Source organism: Carassius auratus, unplaced genomic scaffold, assembly GCF_003368295.1.
Source record: "Carassius auratus strain Wakin unplaced genomic scaffold, ASM336829v1 scaf_tig00215565, whole genome shotgun sequence".
Lineage (NCBI taxonomy): Eukaryota > Metazoa > Chordata > Actinopteri > Cypriniformes > Cyprinidae > Carassius > Carassius auratus.
In genome coordinates this window covers 1,894,594-1,913,718 of record NW_020528142.1, presented here as the reverse complement: position 1 = coordinate 1,913,718, position 19,125 = coordinate 1,894,594, and the positions used below count along the sequence as shown (strand labels likewise).

Genomic DNA, 19,125 nt, shown 5'->3' with positions numbered 1-19,125 from the left:
CTAAAATGGACTATAAAAATAAGTAACTTTGCAACTACGTCAATACATTTTCACAAATTTGCAACTACATGTCTACTAACTGTCAGAGTAGACTTAGAATATATTTTTTTTTTCTCCTGCATTTCTGTGTTGGTCTATTCATTTCTAGGGAATACTTGTTTCAAAATGTCAGATGGCTAAATTAACCGTTTTGCCTCGGGTGATGGAATGATGACACCTTTATTGGCATTTACCGTTAAAACCCAGAATGTGTTTGTGCAAGTTTTGATTAAAGGAGATCATTCCGTTACTGGTTATGTTTGATAAAAATACATCAAATGTCCTTTATCCAATGGATTTTCTTTTCACAGATGAGAAACATCACAGAGACGCTGATGAAGCCTTTAGAACAGTTTCGGAAAGAGCAGCTCGGCTCAGCAAAGGTAAAAGCATAGCTCTATCCGTCATCTCTCACGTTTAGGATATTCCATTTAACAGATGGAAAACTGTAGATTTATTGAAACCAAACTTGCTTCTCGTATTAAAAATAGTATGTTCCTCCATTTCATATGTTCTCATGCTATCTTCAGGCAGAGAGAAAGAGGTACGAGAAGGAAACAGAGAAGTACTACAGCTCACTAGAGAAACTTTTGAACATGTCAGCAAAGAAGAAAGAGCCACAATTACAGGAGGTACTTCACATTTCATTCTTCCCACACACAAGATGGATGTGTAACGCAAACTATTCACAGAAATGGTCATTTCCTTCTGTATCTCCAAAATAAATCAAATAAAAATGATACTTTAAGGTCAATGGTTTGCTGTATTCTTTAGAAAAGTGTTTATTGCGCTTATTTAGTTAGGGAACTTTTGCTTTTGGTGCAGTGCATTTTTATTTTCGATAATTGAAGTCTGTTGTTATTTATTTCTACCATATTTATAAAGCCTAAATCCCTTCTAACGCTGGGAAAGTGTAAGAGTGCAGTGTATTATCCAGCGTAAATCTTGATCCGGTGATGTTGGGGGAACATAACCTTTTATGGCATACCCATCATGCCTATATGTTGTATACACTGAGCATAAAAAGCACTGGAGTCTGTTGAGATTTTTATGGTGGCCCATTATGTTACTGCGGACCGTATGACGTGTGTTTGGGTCAAGGGCAGTGGTTTTAACATTGGGCTATTCTGAGTCAGACTGGTGTGCGTGATTCCTAGAAATGTTGAAGAACACCAGGGACTATTCAGTTATGCACAAATTTATAAGACACTTATCATGGGCCATGTTCACATGTCACTAGCCAGATATGTTTAGGGATGAGTGTTTTGTTTTGTTTATGCTGTCTCTCTCCCACCTGTCCTACATATGCAATCCAGAGAAAGGCACGCTGTTTAATGCATGAGCTTGATGATAACACACAAAACAGTGAATCTGGCAGTTTACAAGAAAAAAACAATACAAAAAAACACCTGATGATTATATCTCCATCAAGTAATGATATATTAGGAACTAGCAAATGTTACAAACCCCATTTGGGTTACACTGCTGGCATCCATTTCTCTTGTTTACAAGAAACTGTGGTTCTCGGGATGTCAGCTGCATACATTTGAGTTATTCCTGTCTTCCACATGCACCCGAATGCTTAACACGCACAGAACAACAGCTTTAGGAATTCATTCTCGCATTGAAATGTTTGTGAGATCGACAAGGAATGTTGCTAAGAGATGTCAGTGTGATGCACTGTATTTAACTGTATTTGCTCACCTAATAACTATATTACAATGGTTGGTGTTTAGCACTGTTTACATTTCAGACAAACCTTTTCACAATGACATCATCCAAGCCTTTAATTGGTTTTCAAATATTACATTTTCAGAATAAGGCCGTTTATTTTTTAAAAGCAGGCAACACGCGGTCAGGTAAATGCGGGACAGACAGCTTGAATTTTTCTGTTTCCTTGGACCTTTTCATCTCAAGTGTTAGAGTAGTTTTTCACGCTGTCTGTCTTTCAGGCAGACATGTCGGTGGAAGCGATGAGGCAGCACTTTCAGGAGTCGTCCCTGGAGTATGTGTGCAAGCTGCAGGAGATACAGGAGAGGAAGAAGTTTGAGTGTGTCGAGCCTGTGAGTGCAGGACCTTTTGTCCAGATTGTCATTCAATTTGATTCATTTCAACATTGTTTGCTGACTTGTTTGCCATTTAAAACATCTGGTATGCTGTCACTTATCAAAAAGAAAAATTCACTCTCAGTGCTGCTTCTCCAGAATAAATGTTACAAGTATACATTTCTGTGTATACTGTACATATACACTATTTCACAAGTATTTAAGTTGTTGTGTGTAATTTCTGCACCACTAGCAACATCAACAGAATAGCAAAAATAAGGGCTGTGTTTGGAATTAAATACTAATATCTCTTAATCATGTTGTAAGCAAATATTATGCAAAACTGATTTAAAAAAAAAAGAATTCCTTTACTTATAAAATTATATCTGGACACTATGTACACACAGATAATAAAATTATAATAATATTGTCAACTGTTACCATATGTACAGTACCATTTGAAAGTTTGGGATTGGTAAGATCTGTGAAAGTCTTTTATGCTTACCAAGGTTGCATTTATTTGACCAAAACACTGTTAAATATTATCACAATTTAAATTCCTATGACCCTAATATTTTTTAAATATATAAGCTGAATTTTTAGCAGAAACAAACGTGATGCTTAGTATTTTTGTGGAAACCATGAAACATTTTTTTAGGATTATTTGATGAATATAAATATTAATTTGTATGAAATTAGAATTTTTGGTAACACTTTACATGTCTTATACCCTTTATATATAATGCATTATAAAAGTAGTTTTTAATGCATCAATTATGCTTTGTAGTGCACCCTATAATCCATTGTATGATCTTGTGAATAATTGTAACTGCATACATAATAATACTTATAATATTTGTTGTTCCACCTTTAAAAAAAAAAAAGTATAACTCATTAAAATGAGTATGAAAAACAACCTACAAATATTACAATTTATTTTACATTTGTTTACAATAATTTATGAAAAGATATAATGCATTACAGTGTACATTATAAACAATTTTATTATGCATTATACATAAAGGTTTTAAGTAAAGTGTTACCTAAACTTTTTAAATGTAAAAGTCATTACTGTCACTTTCAATCAGTTTAATGTGTCCTTGTTGAATAAAAATATTAATTTCTTTAAAAAATTTAATAAAACATGTTTAAAACATTAAACATTAAAACATTAACCCCAAACTTTCAAGCTGTAAGCCTACCTTCAATCAAATGATTAAATGAAGTAGAATATTTAGTGAGAGCTGTAGGTGAGGCATGGTTACATTTGGTTCAGTCTCCACATACAAAATCCTATTATAAATATAGGTGTGTGCAAGACATTTACAAGTAGAGCAAGTATTCTAACGAGTTAATTCACTTTGTCCACACACGATTCGATAGATTGCATAAGCAAATTAGTATTCTTTATATGGAATCTTAAGCAAATATTTAACTGAAATTTACATTCACTTTTCCAGTTTATGAACACCTGTGTGACTTTCTAAGTTGCTTCGAATTGAATAATTACGACTGATTATAGAAACTCGAGAATACCCTTCCCAAAGAATATTAGTCATTTAGTAATTTGTCTAATTCCCTCTCTTTCTCTCGTACAGATGCTGGCGTTCTTTCAGACTGTATTTACTTTCTATCATCAGGGATACGAGTTGGCCAAAGACTTTGACCATTATAAAAAAGCCCTTCAAATCAACATTCAAAATGTAAGTAAAAATGCAATAATGTTTTTGACTTTAATACAAAAACTTTAGAACTATTTGTAAATGATTTATGTAATATATATTGCATTTTTTTTTTAAAAAAAATGTAATGCACATTTCCAACAACTATCAAATACTTGTTTGCCAAGTACATTAAACAGCTATAGACACATTTTTAAGTGATTCTCCAAGATTTATCAGTCTTCTTCTAGTTTACACTATTAAATTGCAGAGTGGCATGGAAAGAGAGTTAGTGAGACAGGATACAGCAGCTTTTTGAGGTCCAAGGCTTCCAAGGGAAACTTAAAGGCCTTTGTTTGCATTGACCTTCCATTGTTTAACTTCTAAGTCGGAAGTTTGAGAGCCGACTTCCCTCCCCTGCCCTATTTGATTGGACCACGTCAATATCGTGTTTTGTTTTCAATCAGTTGTGATGGTCAGGGTCAGAGTTCTGAGGATGTATAACCTTGAAAACATGGGTCTTAGATTAGCTTGATGGGGTTTTTCAGAATACACTTGGAAGTTACTCATCTCAGTGGATTCCCAGTTACCAGGCTCTTACAGAATCTGTTGAACATGACTGTTGATTTTGTCATGTTTGTGCCTCTGCTTTCAGACACGGAGTCGTTTCGAGGGCACACGCTCTGAGGTGTACGAGTTATTGAAGAGAATCAAAGAGTCGCCACAGGAATACAGACAGACCAGCCCCATCAGCAGTGAGGGCTATCTTTACGTACAGGAGAAACGTACGCAAGATCAATTTTATGCTGTAACGCTGGGCTGCCTGTTATCTGCTGGTTGCACTGCTGATAGTTATCGCTGTTTCCACAGGACCTCCTCCTTTCGGATCCAGCTGGGTGAAACGCTATTGCACGCTTGTCAAAGAACAGAAGATTCTACACATGAAGACGTTTGACCAGAGATCAGGCGGGAGGCTTGTAAATCATCCTCACACTTGACACATTAGTCGTGATAATGGCACTGTTCTTAAACGTGTAGCAGATCTGCTGATCACAGAATGTTCTGTATCCATTCAGGGTGAGACCGAGTCTGTTACAATCAAGTCTTGTGTCCGCAAAACCACAGACACTCTTGACAGGAGGTTCTGCCTAGACATAGAGATCACAGATCGGTATGTTGGACATGCACCCCCAGCTGTGATGGTAACTGCGAATGAATGCAATGATGCATTTCTGATTCACAAGAAATCAGGTCATTTAATTAAAGAATATTCCTGCACACAAATCAATACAACTGAGACTGAACCTGTGACCTTCAGGTTACAAGCCCAACTCTCTAAAACTGAATCCTTCTGTGCTGACAATCCTTTTCCTAACTTGTTATTCCCAGCCAATCACTTAATTATTCCTTTATGATTGTTATTAGATTGTTAGTGAAGAATTTAATTTTAGGAGATAATCAAGAAAGGAAAAACACTAGATATGTAAACCCCCTCTTAAAATACTGTGTTTAACATGAGACCAATGTGAGACAATATAGATTAATTGGCGCTGAATCTCATATGTCAGAGAGTAAGGAAAATCTAAATATTTTGATCTTCCGGGATACACTAAGGACCCTCGTTAATCAAAGCCAAAGCTGACCTGGGCAGAGTGATATGATGAACATTAATCGTGTTCATCTTGAGGCGGCTTAGTGGAATTTTTTCAATGGCACATCAGAATGTTACCAAGTTAGGAGCTGAATAAATCTCAATGTTAATATGAATTTGACTTCAAAATCTAATGTATTCCCAACTGAAAATGAGAAAATATTGGCTAGGACATGATTTTAGCTATTTGGGATTGATTAAACAGTTAATAGGCACCTAAGAGGTATGTAATGTATATGTTATGCATGTGTACATTACTCCTGTTGGAGTATTAACTCGTACATCTCAAATCATGCGCCCACAAAACAACTCTGTCTGCTGCAGAGGCATAACCTTAAAAAGATAGAAAAAGATGCTTCACTTGTGTCACATATTGATAAAACCATTACGTAGATGTCCAGACACAAATCATGCACAATAAGACCAGCAATCTACAATAAAAAAGTGAGTGTGTTGAGTTTTATTTAGTTTGTTGTGTGGTTGTTTGTTTTTCTAGACCGATCACTGTACTGACGGTCCAGGCACTCTCAGAAGATGACCACAGATTCTGGATGCATGCGATGGGAGGAAAGGAGCTGGTGCGTCAATCCTTCACTTCAGCTTCCAGCAGCTCACTGGCAATGATTATCTGCTTCTCAGTTGACAAAACCTGATTAACTTTTGGAACTATAGAGCTTTAGAGCTATACTACTGTTCACAAGTTTGCGGCCAGCACTTAATCAAGTCATTAAGAGGAAATGAATCCTTTTATTCAGCATTTATTAGTGAGGTCCTGGGGATTTCTATAACAACACCCTAATTATAGAATTGTGCTACAATAACCCCTATAAATACAATTATATACACTAACACTTGAAACGAGACAGAAATGTGGATGTTTTTGGTGGGGTGCTCATTTTTAAATAATTTTAAACCCTTTAAAGTTTGTTAATACTATATTTATGGGGAGGATACTTTTATCAGTTCTTTATTATTCATGCAAACATTCCTATTTTCCACTAAACATGTTATTTTTGGATAGACAAGATCAAATGTGCCTCATACATATTTTGACGTGATCGCCCCGGGTTCGAATCCGCCTTTTGGCAAATTTCTTTTGCTCCCTTTTCAAATATCAAATCACATCAGAAAAGCATTTATTTTCAATGAAAATTAAGTGAATAATCAAAAAGTTAAGGATGGGTGTAGGGAGGGCTTTATTGTCCCAATAAGATAGCATTCAATAAACTAATAAGTTGTTTTTGCACACTGATTTGTAATGTACTACAATACTGAAGTGCAGATAATTGCCACTATTTGCAGTAAGTAGTATAAATAGCAGAAAATCCTGCTATTTTAACATAGTGTGAATAGAATCTATAGATATTTGCACTTAGTGTAAATAGCCACTGCCTTTTTTGATAAGTGCCAGACTAATGCCATCAATGTTGCCAGATGTTGCTATTAAAATAAACAAAAATCTTTAAATAAATAAAAATAAACCACAATTATTACAAATATTTTGGAAATTAGATAAGAAAAAGTTATTGTTGACCCTAAACCGCAACTTCCTACTTTTTTAACTCTCTAAAAGTGTTAAATTTAGTGAAAAAAAAACAACGCTTATAATAGCTGGATCTGGCGCTCTTGTTCACAACACTCTGAATACTTGTTCACTTCGGAAGCATCTCGCAGCGATCATTTTCATACCATAGAATTATACATGCAGACATTTATATGTGGAGTCTAGCAGCAAATTAGTCAATCAAGAGAACAAATTTTATTTCCGAACATGAAAATTTTACAGAGGTCCGGTGACCTCATAGCTGGCTACGCCCATGATCAAAGGCGACAGTAAAAATTTTACGTAGTTTCAAAAAAGTTGATTTCAAATAAAATCCATTCTTTTGAACTTTTTATTTGTCAAACATTTAAACTACTATTATTGTTGTAATTATTATGATTAGTGAGAACCAAAGCAGCTTGTCAGAATGATTTCTGAAGGATCATGTGACTGTGAATACTGAAGTAATGGCTGCTGAAAATTCAGCTTTGCCTTGACAGGGTTAAATTACTGTAGTGTTTACTTCAAAGTGTTTTAATCTATGGTGTCTTGTTTGAGAAATAAATTCTGTTTTGTTTGGTGTAGTGTGTTTTATGCTGGTCCGGTTTGTGTTTTCTGATGTTTATCTCTCACACACAGATGCAGTATCTCAACCGGACACATTCACGAGAAAGAGGAAGTGAGTGAACTGAATATCAGCGCTTCAAGTTTACCTTCAGTTGTAGTGTCTTTTCACAAAAATGTTATTACTTGTATGTTTGTAATTATTGCTGGTACATAAATTGTGATGATATTTGTGTCTTTCCGTAGTTGATGCCCAGTTGGATGACGTGGGAATAAGCTTTGTGAAAAATTCAATAAATGCCGTTGAAACAAGAGGTACCTATTCATGTTTTAATATACAGAATAAAGAAATACAAAGTGATACTACAATTGAAAAAAAAAAAGTGAACTATCTGCTCAATTTAGTTCACGTAGTGTAGTAACACCATTTGAACACTAGATGGCAGAATGATATAGCAGTTTTTCATCAGCCCACACCAACAACCTGTTTTGCTTTGTTCAGTATAATACATGAGAAGCTAAGTGTGCTCGTGTTTAGTTTCCCAGATCAGCTGGCATGTGAATGTTTTGGTGATGTTTTTATTTTCACAGGTATTAATGATCAAGGTCTGTACAGAGTTGTCGGGGTCAGTTCAAAAGTACAGAAGCTTCTCAGTTTAATGATTGGTAAGTTCACCCTTATTTGATCTCTCTAATTGTTCCTCAGATTTAGGTGGTTTACTTTGAAGCCCTATAATTGTATCTAGAGCCGCTGTCCTGTGAGTCTCATTGGCATTCAGACATTCGTCCTGTCTGGTGTCTGTCTGGACGTCCCTTTGTCCTGACCTTTAGGTGACACCTGACTCCATTAACTTGCAGGCAGGCAATCAGATTTCTGTCTCTCTTCGTCTCTCTCACTTTTCCTTGATCCTACTCCGCCTCTCCCTAAAACACACGTATCCCCATCTCATGCTCTATTGTTATCTTGTCCCGTACTCTGCTTTCTTTCTTTCTTTCTTTCGCTCGCTCTCCTGCAGTCGTAGCATGAGCTGGTATCTCTCTGCTCTGAATGTTAAACGCTGTGTCGAGTCGGCCGGCTGCCTGAGCCCCTGCTGCTACATAAACTCAGCCACTCCAGAGTCTAATAGCCATTAACACTCTATACGGATCCACCGTCCTCATCTGAGAACAGCCTGAGCCCTTGTAGTTGGCTCATGAACTTAAAACCTGCCAAATATCCAGAGCAAAACCAACTATCCATCTCATTTTCAAATTCAGAGCACTCATTCACACGCTCTGCAGTTGTTGGACTATATCCAGGCATTCTCTTGATTTAAAGTCTATACAGTTGTTATGTAAAGAACTGTAAGATCAGATCAGAGTGGAATGACCAGACAAAATTCCATACGTTCATTTCAAGTCAGATATAATCATAGTGCTAAATTAAAAGCTGTGTTCATTTTCTTGACAGACTTTTTCTCACCAAAGTGACTCAGGAGGATGAGCCTGCATTATGTTGTATTGAGATGTCAGTAGAATGCAAACTGAGTGTTAAGATGAAAACACTGAGTGCTAATAAGATGTCTTTATTGGAGCTGTGATGTGCTCACAGATTGAGGACTCAGGTAGTTGGCTTGTCACTTTAATTTAGCAATAAGTCATGAGAGGCTGAGATTGCTGGCATTTATCATTTATTAACAACATTTACAGAACATGATCAGACTTATAATAATTTCTAATTTGAACAAAATAATCACACAGAGCCATTATATAATACATGTCACATTCCATTTTGCTTTTATTCAGAGTGGTCTAACCAGTCTATTTTTATGCTATTGTAACTTTAGACAGATTAAGTTAAGTAAAAAAGTATTAGTTTAGCCTCAGAAACTTCTGGAGGGGAAATATGCTTCTTTATTATTATTATTATTATTATTATTATTATTATTATTAACACATTTAACAGCTCATAGTAATGATGGACATTATAGAAAAATAAATACAGTTATTTTTTAACCCTCAATTCATAAAAGAAAGTTTCCAAAAAAATATTATTTACATTAATAAGAAGAATTGTTTCTTGTGCATCAAATCAGCATATTGGATTGATTTCTGAAGTCTAATGTCTGATGATAATTCAGCTTTGCCATCACAGAAATAGATTGCATTTTAAAATATATTCACTTAGGTAACAGTCCGTTTCAATTGTAGTATCTCGCTGCATTGCTGTCTTTACTGTATTTTTGATCAAATAAAGGCAGATTTCTGTTAAACTTCTTTCAAAAACATTTCAAAAGATGTAGCGATTCCAACCTTTTTAACAGTCGTGTGTCCAGGTGTTTTCCCAGCTGTCTGAGGGTTGAGGTGAGGGTAATAAACATCAGTGTTTTAAAAGAAAGCAGAACAGTGATTGATTAAATGTAAGTTTCTTTGGCAAAAAGAAATACAAATCTGTTATGTCGTCAACATTGGACTCTTATAATATGTGAACACACTTCAGTTCTGGTGTAGTATTAAATAGTGGCGTCCCATTGTCATTATGTGTTCATGCTCAAAACGGTTCAGACTGCCTTTGTTTTTCATTTTGACTTTGAATTGACATAAATAGCTAAAATTATGTACATTTGTGACTTTTCTTGTCTACTGTGTTCTATAAAAACTCACTCAGACATTACCATGGTTACAGCTAGCCAGACAGAGAGGTGATTGTCAGTGCTTCGGTTGAATTCCTCAAAAGTGTCAAAGCCCGGGGTTACAAACTCAAAGCAGATTGTTTTATGCACTGTATATGTGCCATTGTGTGTACTCTTTGTCCACCAGGAATGTATTTACAGATCCAGATTTACATGACTAGTGGTACAACAACATGATGTCTGCCCTTCATATCATCCACTCCCTGGCCTCAGACCTTTTTACCCATCTTGCTTTCTTTATGTCTTTCTCATTGATATTGGAACTATACTGATCGAGTCCTAATCAGGTCCCTAATAAGGCAACATTATAAGTATCTTTACCATAAGTGTGTAATTTATTTCTTCACCCTTCAAATACGTTTTGTGCTTTTATTGATTGCAGCATTTATCTGTTGTCCCAGACCATTTAAAAGTTTGGGTTCAGTAAGATTACAAGCTCATATATTTAAATAGAAAACAATTCCCTTAAATTTTAAGTTTCACAATATTACTGTTTTTACTGTATTTTAATTAAACAAAAGGAGCCTTGTTGAGCATAAGAGACATCTTTAAAAAAACAAAAAAAAACAATTAATAATATTAATGCAAAAAAAAAGATAATTCGAACTTACTTATTTTTTATTCTTTTATGATCGGTAGATGAGAAGAGCTGTGAAATAGATTTAGCAACCAGTGAGGACTGGGATGTCAAAACCATCACCAGTGCTTTAAAACTCTACCTGAGGTGAGTTGATACTTTCTGCTTTCTGTTTCTGCTTGCAGGTAATAAACAGCGTACTGTGTGTGTGTGTGTGTGTGTGTGTGTGTGTGTGTGTGTGTATGTAAACGGTCCTTGCACTAAATGTACTGATTGTAACAGGTTAACAGGTGTATGCCCCTTCATCCTTAACCCATTTGCTTGTTTCAAAAGAAACTTTGGTGTAAAGTTAAATTTATCTGGGAACCCTCAAAAACAATGTGTGGGCGTCTTCATTTATAAATTGAATTGAATCGCAAATAATAGTATCAAGGATGAATGAGTCAGATTCACAGGGGGACACTCTTTTCAGTGACAAAATATAATTATGCCGTTTTACTCAACAGTTATTTAATACTGCGTTCAATTAATTTCAGTAATTGATGTGTCACAATAGAAGAGCACAAAGCAGCAGTGTGTGTGTGTGTGTGTGTGTGTGTGTGTTTTGAGCTTGTACTCCTCTACAAGTATGAATGATATTGTGCTGTGCTGGGCTCATTTTGGGCTAACAGTGCTGGGACATGTGCCAAAAACTGAGCGCAAGTACCTTCAGATGAACTTGGTTATCACAGTGTATGTGTGTGTTTGTGTGCTCATCTAATTTCTTGCAGTGATCAGCCACATTAATCATAGTGTTGTGTATATAATAATGCCCAATAAAGCTGATAAATCTCTCTCTCTCTCTCAAGGAGTCTTCCAGAGCCACTAATGACATACGAGCTGTATAAGGAGTTCATCGTCCCTGCAAGTAAGGTCTTTGTCCTTGCTTAGACTATATTCAAGCTATACCCAATCAATGACTTGACAAATGCCATAAACTTTGAATATGTGCATGTCAGTGAGAGAAGTGCTTATGATTTGTGAAAGTCTAAAGTGGGCTTTAATGCTTGCTGAATGTATCACTGAATTAAATTTCAGTGAAGGACTTTCAGATTATAAAAATGACATTAGCAGAGATGTGTTAGAGGAGGTTGGCATAGGTCTGAGAGGTGCTATAAGTCAATAATGGCAAGCCTATTAATGCTACATCTACCAAGGCCGAAGATTTACTAATAAGTTATTTTGCTTTTATGAGGGCCATGTGTACAGAAATATATTATATTCAAGTTTTCCTGGAGCAGCCTGGGCTTGACCAGACTACCACTACACCCTGTGATGTCATTGTCAGTGTCCACTAAATCTATTAAAAATCTATTAAAATCCGAAATGGAATAAACTCTAAATATTAGATCAAAAAATGGAAATTAGAAATGATGCCTTGGCAACTAACTAAGTTTAATATGAAGTATTAAATAAAAATATTATTTATACTTCATTATTATATTTAATTAATTAATTATTTAATAATATTTATTTTAAAAAGTAATATTTTAATAGTAAAAACATAAAACCGAAAAGAAATGGAAGTATGGGAATTATATATATATATAATTATTATTATTATTAAAATTAATTTAAAATAAATGTCTTTTAAATGTACAATTTATTTATATTTGTCTGTAAATCTAACTGTATTTAAGCATAAAAATCTACATTAAGCTTGAATAGGTAATAATATAGCATATTTCATGCCTTCTTTTTGTAAAGGAATTATAATTTTTTTGTCTACACAGAGAGTGCTACTCCAGAATCTAGAGTTCAGGCCATTCACTGCCTGGTTCATAAACTGCCAGAGAGGAACAGATTAGTGCTCAGTCTGGTTACCAAGCATCTTGCCAAGTGAGTGGAAACTGGTTTTTCTCTATCTTTCGATCTGTATACACAATATTTGGTGTGTACATTCTCTGGTTTCTTTCTCCAACCTTTTTACCTCTCTCGGCCGTCAGCCACTATGCTCCATCATTATTCCCAACTTTCTCCCTCATTCCATTCTTACCCTCAGTACACAAACAGGCTGCACCCTTAGAAACGTCTGTAGGCTACCAGACAGCACTCTGGAGAGAAGAGAGAAGGCTCCACGTGGACTCTCATACCCTCCATGCTGTTTACTAGATTCAAACTTTTATTCAAGAGAAAACAAGCCCTGCCCCGCTCCTCTCCATCAAGCAACTGCCCACTTAGAGAAGAGAGTTATGCAACAGTTTTCTGTAAGAGATTAGATCGGGTTAGAGATTTCTAAATAATGTTAGCTATTATTACAAGGCTTTACCTCAGGCTTCACATTTTTATATAATGTGAATGTAAGCAAATTGAAGATAAGCGCATAATCTCCCTAACCTCCGGCAATCAGTGACTGGGCAGACGCGTCTCCTCAAAATATAGAGTGGGATTTGCTGGCAGCCAAGGAAAATTAAATTCAGGTTATCTGTCACTAAATTCCTCTTCCATCCACTCCAGCCCTCGCAAAATGCTTTAGGAGTTGGCGCAGTTGCAGACCCATCATGATGGAGATGGAGAGGGAAAAGCCTAATGTTGCCATGTTTTCTGAATTGGAATTAGAGAGGTGATTAATTGGTATCTGTGTGTGGTGTGCTCTCTTTAAATGTGCTAATCTGACTTTTTGAGACCGGTAGTTTGTTTGTGTTGTTCTGAACAAAAAAAATAAATAAAATAAGTTACATAATAGCAAACTCTCTCAAATGAGCGTCACCTGTTTCTCAAAATAGGTATTATAAGCCATTTGCAGAGGAAGAATTGCAGTTTGATTATGAATTATTGTGACACTGTTAGATTCATAATGAATCTTTTTATTGATTTATTTATTTGTCCAGAAGACAGTATAGTTTCTATATTAGATATTTGACAAATTGACCTGCATGGACAGTATTACAAGTAATGAAGTCTGACTAACATTTCTCCATCTGTGAGGCTGAAAAAAGAAAAGAAAATCTTGAGTCATTCAGCATGCAGGTTTTCATTTTCACCCCTGTGATCTTTTAATTACTAAATGAAAACTTCAAAATATCTTGTTTTCAAGTTTTTGACTTTCTGCCAACCCTCTTCTTAAAGAAAGTCATTTATGTAATGGGTTTCTCCACCTCTTTTTTTTTCTTTTTTCTCTATAATTAACAAGCAGAGTAAATTCAGCAGATATATATTGCAGTGAGACTGAGGACTTCATCTCTGAAGAAACTTTGTAGTGGAAGGCTACAGTAACTGCATCTAGTTTCACAAACAAATGCAAATACAATGCAATAAAACGTTCTTGCTGACATTCCCCAAAATACATCAAATGCAGTAATGTCGATCTTTTTTTTTTTTTTTTCAATCTTTCAAGTAATTCAATCGTAACTTCCTTTTCTTCTGTGTGTAGTGTTGCTGCCAACAGCAAACAGAACCTGATGACAGTGGCGAACCTGGGCGTAGTGTTTGGCCCCACGCTTATGAGACCACAGGAAGAAACAGTGGCAGCCATTATGGACCTTAAGTTCCAGAACATTGTGGTGGAGATCCTCATAGAACAGCATGAAAAGGTGAGACCTCTCAGACAGAGTGGCCACATCTCAAAACCTAGCCAGCTGCCAAAAATGTTGTCCAGGTTGGCAGTTCACGAGCTTTAAAGACACCACTAGCACCTCAGGAGTATCACATTATAGAGAGCAGATAATGAGTGAAATCTGTGTATTTGATTTTGAACTTTTCTACAAGTTCTTGCCATGTTGAGGTTTGTGTACTTCTCCCTGCAGCCAGGAGGGGGAGCCATGTCTGTTTTGACTGTCCTCTACTCAGTTAGCTGTTCTTTCTGGTGGCTCAAATATAGTTGGACCGCCATACTCATTTGGCTAAAATACAGGTTAAAATGCTGATTTAATCGGCTTTAGATGACAGTAATCTGGTTAATCCTAAAATGGGGTTCATTCTGGGGGACAAAGGGAGAAAGAGTGAGATTATTTCATAATCTCTAAATTATTTAGCCTACATTTGAAACCGGCTGATGAATTGCTTTCATACTATGCACAATGTTGTGCCCAACGATCATATTTCAGTTTGGTAATTAAAAATAAACACTGGCATCCATTAATCACTTTGGCTGATTTGATATTTACTATTTGATATTCTCTTTTGAAAAATGACCTTGGGCTTTAGGAAAGGTGATTACGAAATAGAAACTTTTAGAAAATAATAATAATGATTATTATTATTATTATTAAATTATAAACTGAGATTTAAAAATGAACAACTGCAATCTGATGCAGTACTTATACACAGTATTACAAAGCGAATAAGCAAAATGTCAATTTTCACAGCATTAGTGCTCACTACAGTATGTGTACTTATATTGAGAAATATTTGAATATTTACATATACTATTTTGTTGATGAAAAGCACATCTGAAGCAGTATCCAAAATTATGTAGACGAGCAGATTGTTTAATATACAGCATTCCTAGACATAATGATATGGCGTATGACCTTGATGTTGTTTTGATGTAAGTTGAAATAAGTGAGCGAAGTGTTGAGATTCAGGAGAAGGAATGACTCTGCAGAGCAGCAGACTGATTCGCTCCTCTCCAGACTGCTGATACCCCCAGATGCACTCAACAGACAGTGTTTTGCATTCAGGTCCATCTGTGGAAAGAGATAGAGAGAGAGAGAGAGAGAGAGAGAGAGAGAGAAGTTGGAAAAGTTGCGAGACAAAGAAGAAATGGGGGAAAAGTGTGTAGACCGGGGGCAAAGAGAGAGAGAGGGGTGAGAGGGTAACAAGAAAGAGACAGAGTTGGATGGAGAAAGTTTGAGAGAGAGGAACGGGCAAAGACTGAGATGGAAAAAGAGAGAGAGTGAGCAGGCTTTGCTTTCGTCTGCAGAATTTCACAGCAGTATCAGATTTCTATCGCTTCTACCAGCTCTCTCATTCCTTTGTTCATCCCTGTCGAGACTCCCACACTTCTGTTAACCTCCGTCACTCACACCGGCCGTCAAATATAAACACTGCGTGACTATAATGAAGCCGAAGCTATTATAAAAACATGTTTCCTGTGTTGTCACTGAATGGCTGCCACTCATTCAGATTCATTTTATTAGCATTCACTCATCAGAACTGGTGTACTCTTCTTTTTCCATGGAACACAAAATGAGACGTTTTGAAGAACTTTCACACTGCTCTCTTTCATACAGTGCAAGTGATTGGGGATCAGAGTTTATTAAGTCCCAGACACCAAAATGACAACAAAAAAAAAACTAGCAGCAATGAAAGCTGTCTACTATTGCCTTGGAGCACCTAGGCAAAAAAAAAAGTTGTGCTTGAACACACCACAAAAGGCCAGGACACACCTTGCCGACTTCAAAGAATTAGCGTTGACGAAAGCCGTTGGTGTTGTCGCCTCGCGTTGGCAGCGTCGGACCAAAAAGCTGAGCTGGAACACACCACACAGACTACAGCCGACGGCAAACTAATGTGTTCTGCGCATGCTTGAGAGGAATGAGCTGTTCATATCAGCAGCTATTAAGTATAGATTCATCATTCAAAAAGAGAAACCGAAACAAAGATATACAAGATAAATGCAAATATACGAAATGTAAACAAAGCAGTGATTGCTTACCATTTTGAATATCAGTAACGTTAATAACTTTAATAAATCATGTTGTTATGAAAACATTTGCATATTAGAATGATTGGGAAAAATCACATAACATTTAAACAGCCTTTATTCACATGCTTGTTTTGATCAATTTTGCTTTAATTCTCTGCACTGACCCATTCACTAAACTGAACATCCAATCAGAGCTCTCACTCACGCCGACATGTTGAATCGTGCAAACTGTCGCCGATGTGAGCCAGACGAGAGCCGACGAGTGGAACACACCAAACAAACTAGCCCAACCATCACTCGTGATTGGCCCGATGATGACAAACACCCAATCGTCGGCTTGGTGTTTCCCGGGCTAAAGACTACAGCCAACAGCCAACTAGCATATGTTCTTAAATAACTCTCCATACCAGCAGGTGGCAGTAGTCTTTATTTGTCATTCAAAAAAGGTCCAAACTTGAAGAGCTAGGACTGCAGATATAAAAAAAACTGATACAAAGCAGCACCTTAATTGTTTGCTTGCTTTCAACCCATTTATTTATTTATTTTTTCCTTTTGTTTTTTTTTTTTTGCTCAACGTCGGCCTCTTCGTTTATTCAAGAATACTCAATTGGCTAAAAAGCTGCTGACAGTGGTCTAATTAGAGCCAGTGGTGCAGAAAACACTGCTAAAAAGTAGGTCAACAGACACTGGTCTTACATTCCCCGGTCTCTGACTTATTGCATCACAGCCTTCAGGCTTTAAAGGGGTCATCAGATGCCCATTTTCCACAAGTTGATATGATTATTAATGAAAAGTCTAGCATATAAAATATAGCATACTTTGATTAAAATGTATCAACGGTAGTGTAAAACAACACTCTTTTACTCTGTCAAAAACAGCTCTTCTCACAGCAATGCGTTTCAGTGCATTTGCATTTAAATGCTAAGGAAAAGAGCAGCTTGAACATAACTATAAATAACTTATTTTATGTTTCATGAAAAACAGAAAGTCATACAGGTTTTAAAAATACATGAGCGTGGATTGACTGTTCCTTTAAGATACAAGTCTTGAGAGCATCCAGAATCTTTATTTGTTTTCACTACCACACATTTGCACTCGCATGCATAATCATCATTTCTCTGCAGGCATCGGCTCTAAACAGACTGTTTACTTTGATTTTTTGCACACACAACACAGTCTAGCCAGCAAATCCCACTAACTTTTTGTTCTTTTAGATATTCGGGGATGCTCCGAGCAGCTCTCCATCCTTAGCCGCTACACCCCTCTCTGCACCAACCAGACAGTCCAAGAGGCTCAGTCGGCAGAATCGCCCGCTGGCTGTATACAACCCGCAGGTGCTGGATGTTCAAACAGGTATGAGAGACTAATCCGCTTTAAGCGCTGGAAGGTCAGGGAAACAACACAAGGAATTATAGTCGTCATGTGTTTGCTATTAAATACATCATATAGAGCCTGTATTTGCATAATATAGGGAAAGATAAAGATGAGTAGACGCACACAGACTCTCACATACCAAAATCACAGAAAATACTGGAAAAACGTCTGCAGAGCCTGTAGACACACTATATGATATCTAAATTATTAAGCTATTACTTATTCTTTAATGTTAAACAGATGTAGCAATTCATAGATAGAAATGTCCAGTTGCATAATCCTGGTGGTAAAATCACCATGTTTTCCAGTGCTTATGCAGTTTATTTCCACATGACTATGTAAGACTACTGCACACTGTGCAATCAGATGTGATGCTCTGCTGAAACATGCTGATTACCCATTGTCACTCTGGCCCGCAGGATGTAGTTTGCCAGTCCATATTTAGGTGGATAACTGATGCCTTGGTCGCCCCGGACTGCTTAGAAATGTGTCCCTGTGTTCAATTCTCTATTTGGGTTTGATACGCCACCCAACAGGAATGATTTCAGACTGGGATCAATGCAGGTTTTGAACAGTGGATTTTTATTTTTAGTATAGAACAAAGCAGACCGTGTCTCCAGTTTCACTTTTCAGTTAAGCAGTTATGAGGGTTTTATTTCTTCACTTGTTCTTCTACAGTACAGCTGTGCAGGTGTTCTCAAACTAGTATTGGCTTTTTTTTTTTTTTTTTTTTTGAGAAGTGTTGGGTTTCGAAAACGCTTCAGTTTTCAGGGTCAGACTAACCACCCTTTTCTACAAAAGATAGTAAACACTAATTATTTGTTTAGTGGAGACCTCTCTGCTGTGGGATGGTACTATAGAAAGGGGATTTAGGAAAAAAGCTAAACCATCAGCATTTTCCGGTTTTAGATTTTGTGTGGGATATATGAAACTTAGGGTGAAAAGTGTGACCAGTCAAATACTATACTCTATACAATTGCTATTGGTAAAATATTAGGATATATAGAACAGTGACTTTTATGCAAGTATTTTTGGGTTTTAAATGTAAATGGCAGCTGTCACATTGGTTGGCTGCACCGGAGTGTTAAAACCAATAACGATCTGTCAGTTTCAGAAATAAAACATGTCAATTTATTTCTACAAATGCATGAAGAATGAGAAAGGATGAGAAAAGGATCAAAATATCACCTCAAGATTTGTTTTTAAAGAAGGTGCAATATGAATCCTTACACTCAAGATTATAATTTTTTTTTTCTTGAAATGCTGCTTTAAAGCACTTTAAAAAACTTTAAAAAACTAATATGAGGAGAGTTAAAAAAAAAACTTAGATGGATCATAATACATTTCTTAGAAAATGTTCATATAATTTT

At 36.3% G+C, this 19,125-nt stretch overlaps 1 protein-coding gene across 1 annotated transcript in view; it reads left to right on the top strand.

The window, feature by feature from the left end:
- LOC113095007 (rho GTPase-activating protein 10-like) overlaps positions 1-19,125 on the top strand; it is a 66,165-nt gene that overhangs the window by 29,931 nt on the left and 17,109 nt on the right. Inside the window, exons 4-19 of the mRNA XM_026260611.1 lie at positions 351-422; positions 570-671; positions 1,992-2,102; positions 3,683-3,787; positions 4,401-4,530; positions 4,616-4,722; positions 4,822-4,916; positions 5,893-5,974; positions 7,579-7,618; positions 7,750-7,818; positions 8,095-8,169; positions 10,815-10,899; positions 11,601-11,659; positions 12,525-12,630; positions 14,165-14,324; positions 17,596-17,734. Coding sequence (XP_026116396.1) covers positions 351-422; positions 570-671; positions 1,992-2,102; positions 3,683-3,787; positions 4,401-4,530; positions 4,616-4,722; positions 4,822-4,916; positions 5,893-5,974; positions 7,579-7,618; positions 7,750-7,818; positions 8,095-8,169; positions 10,815-10,899; positions 11,601-11,659; positions 12,525-12,630; positions 14,165-14,324; positions 17,596-17,734 — 1,537 coding nt within the window. The remainder of the gene's footprint in view (positions 1-350; positions 423-569; positions 672-1,991; positions 2,103-3,682; positions 3,788-4,400; positions 4,531-4,615; positions 4,723-4,821; positions 4,917-5,892; positions 5,975-7,578; positions 7,619-7,749; positions 7,819-8,094; positions 8,170-10,814; positions 10,900-11,600; positions 11,660-12,524; positions 12,631-14,164; positions 14,325-17,595; positions 17,735-19,125) is intronic.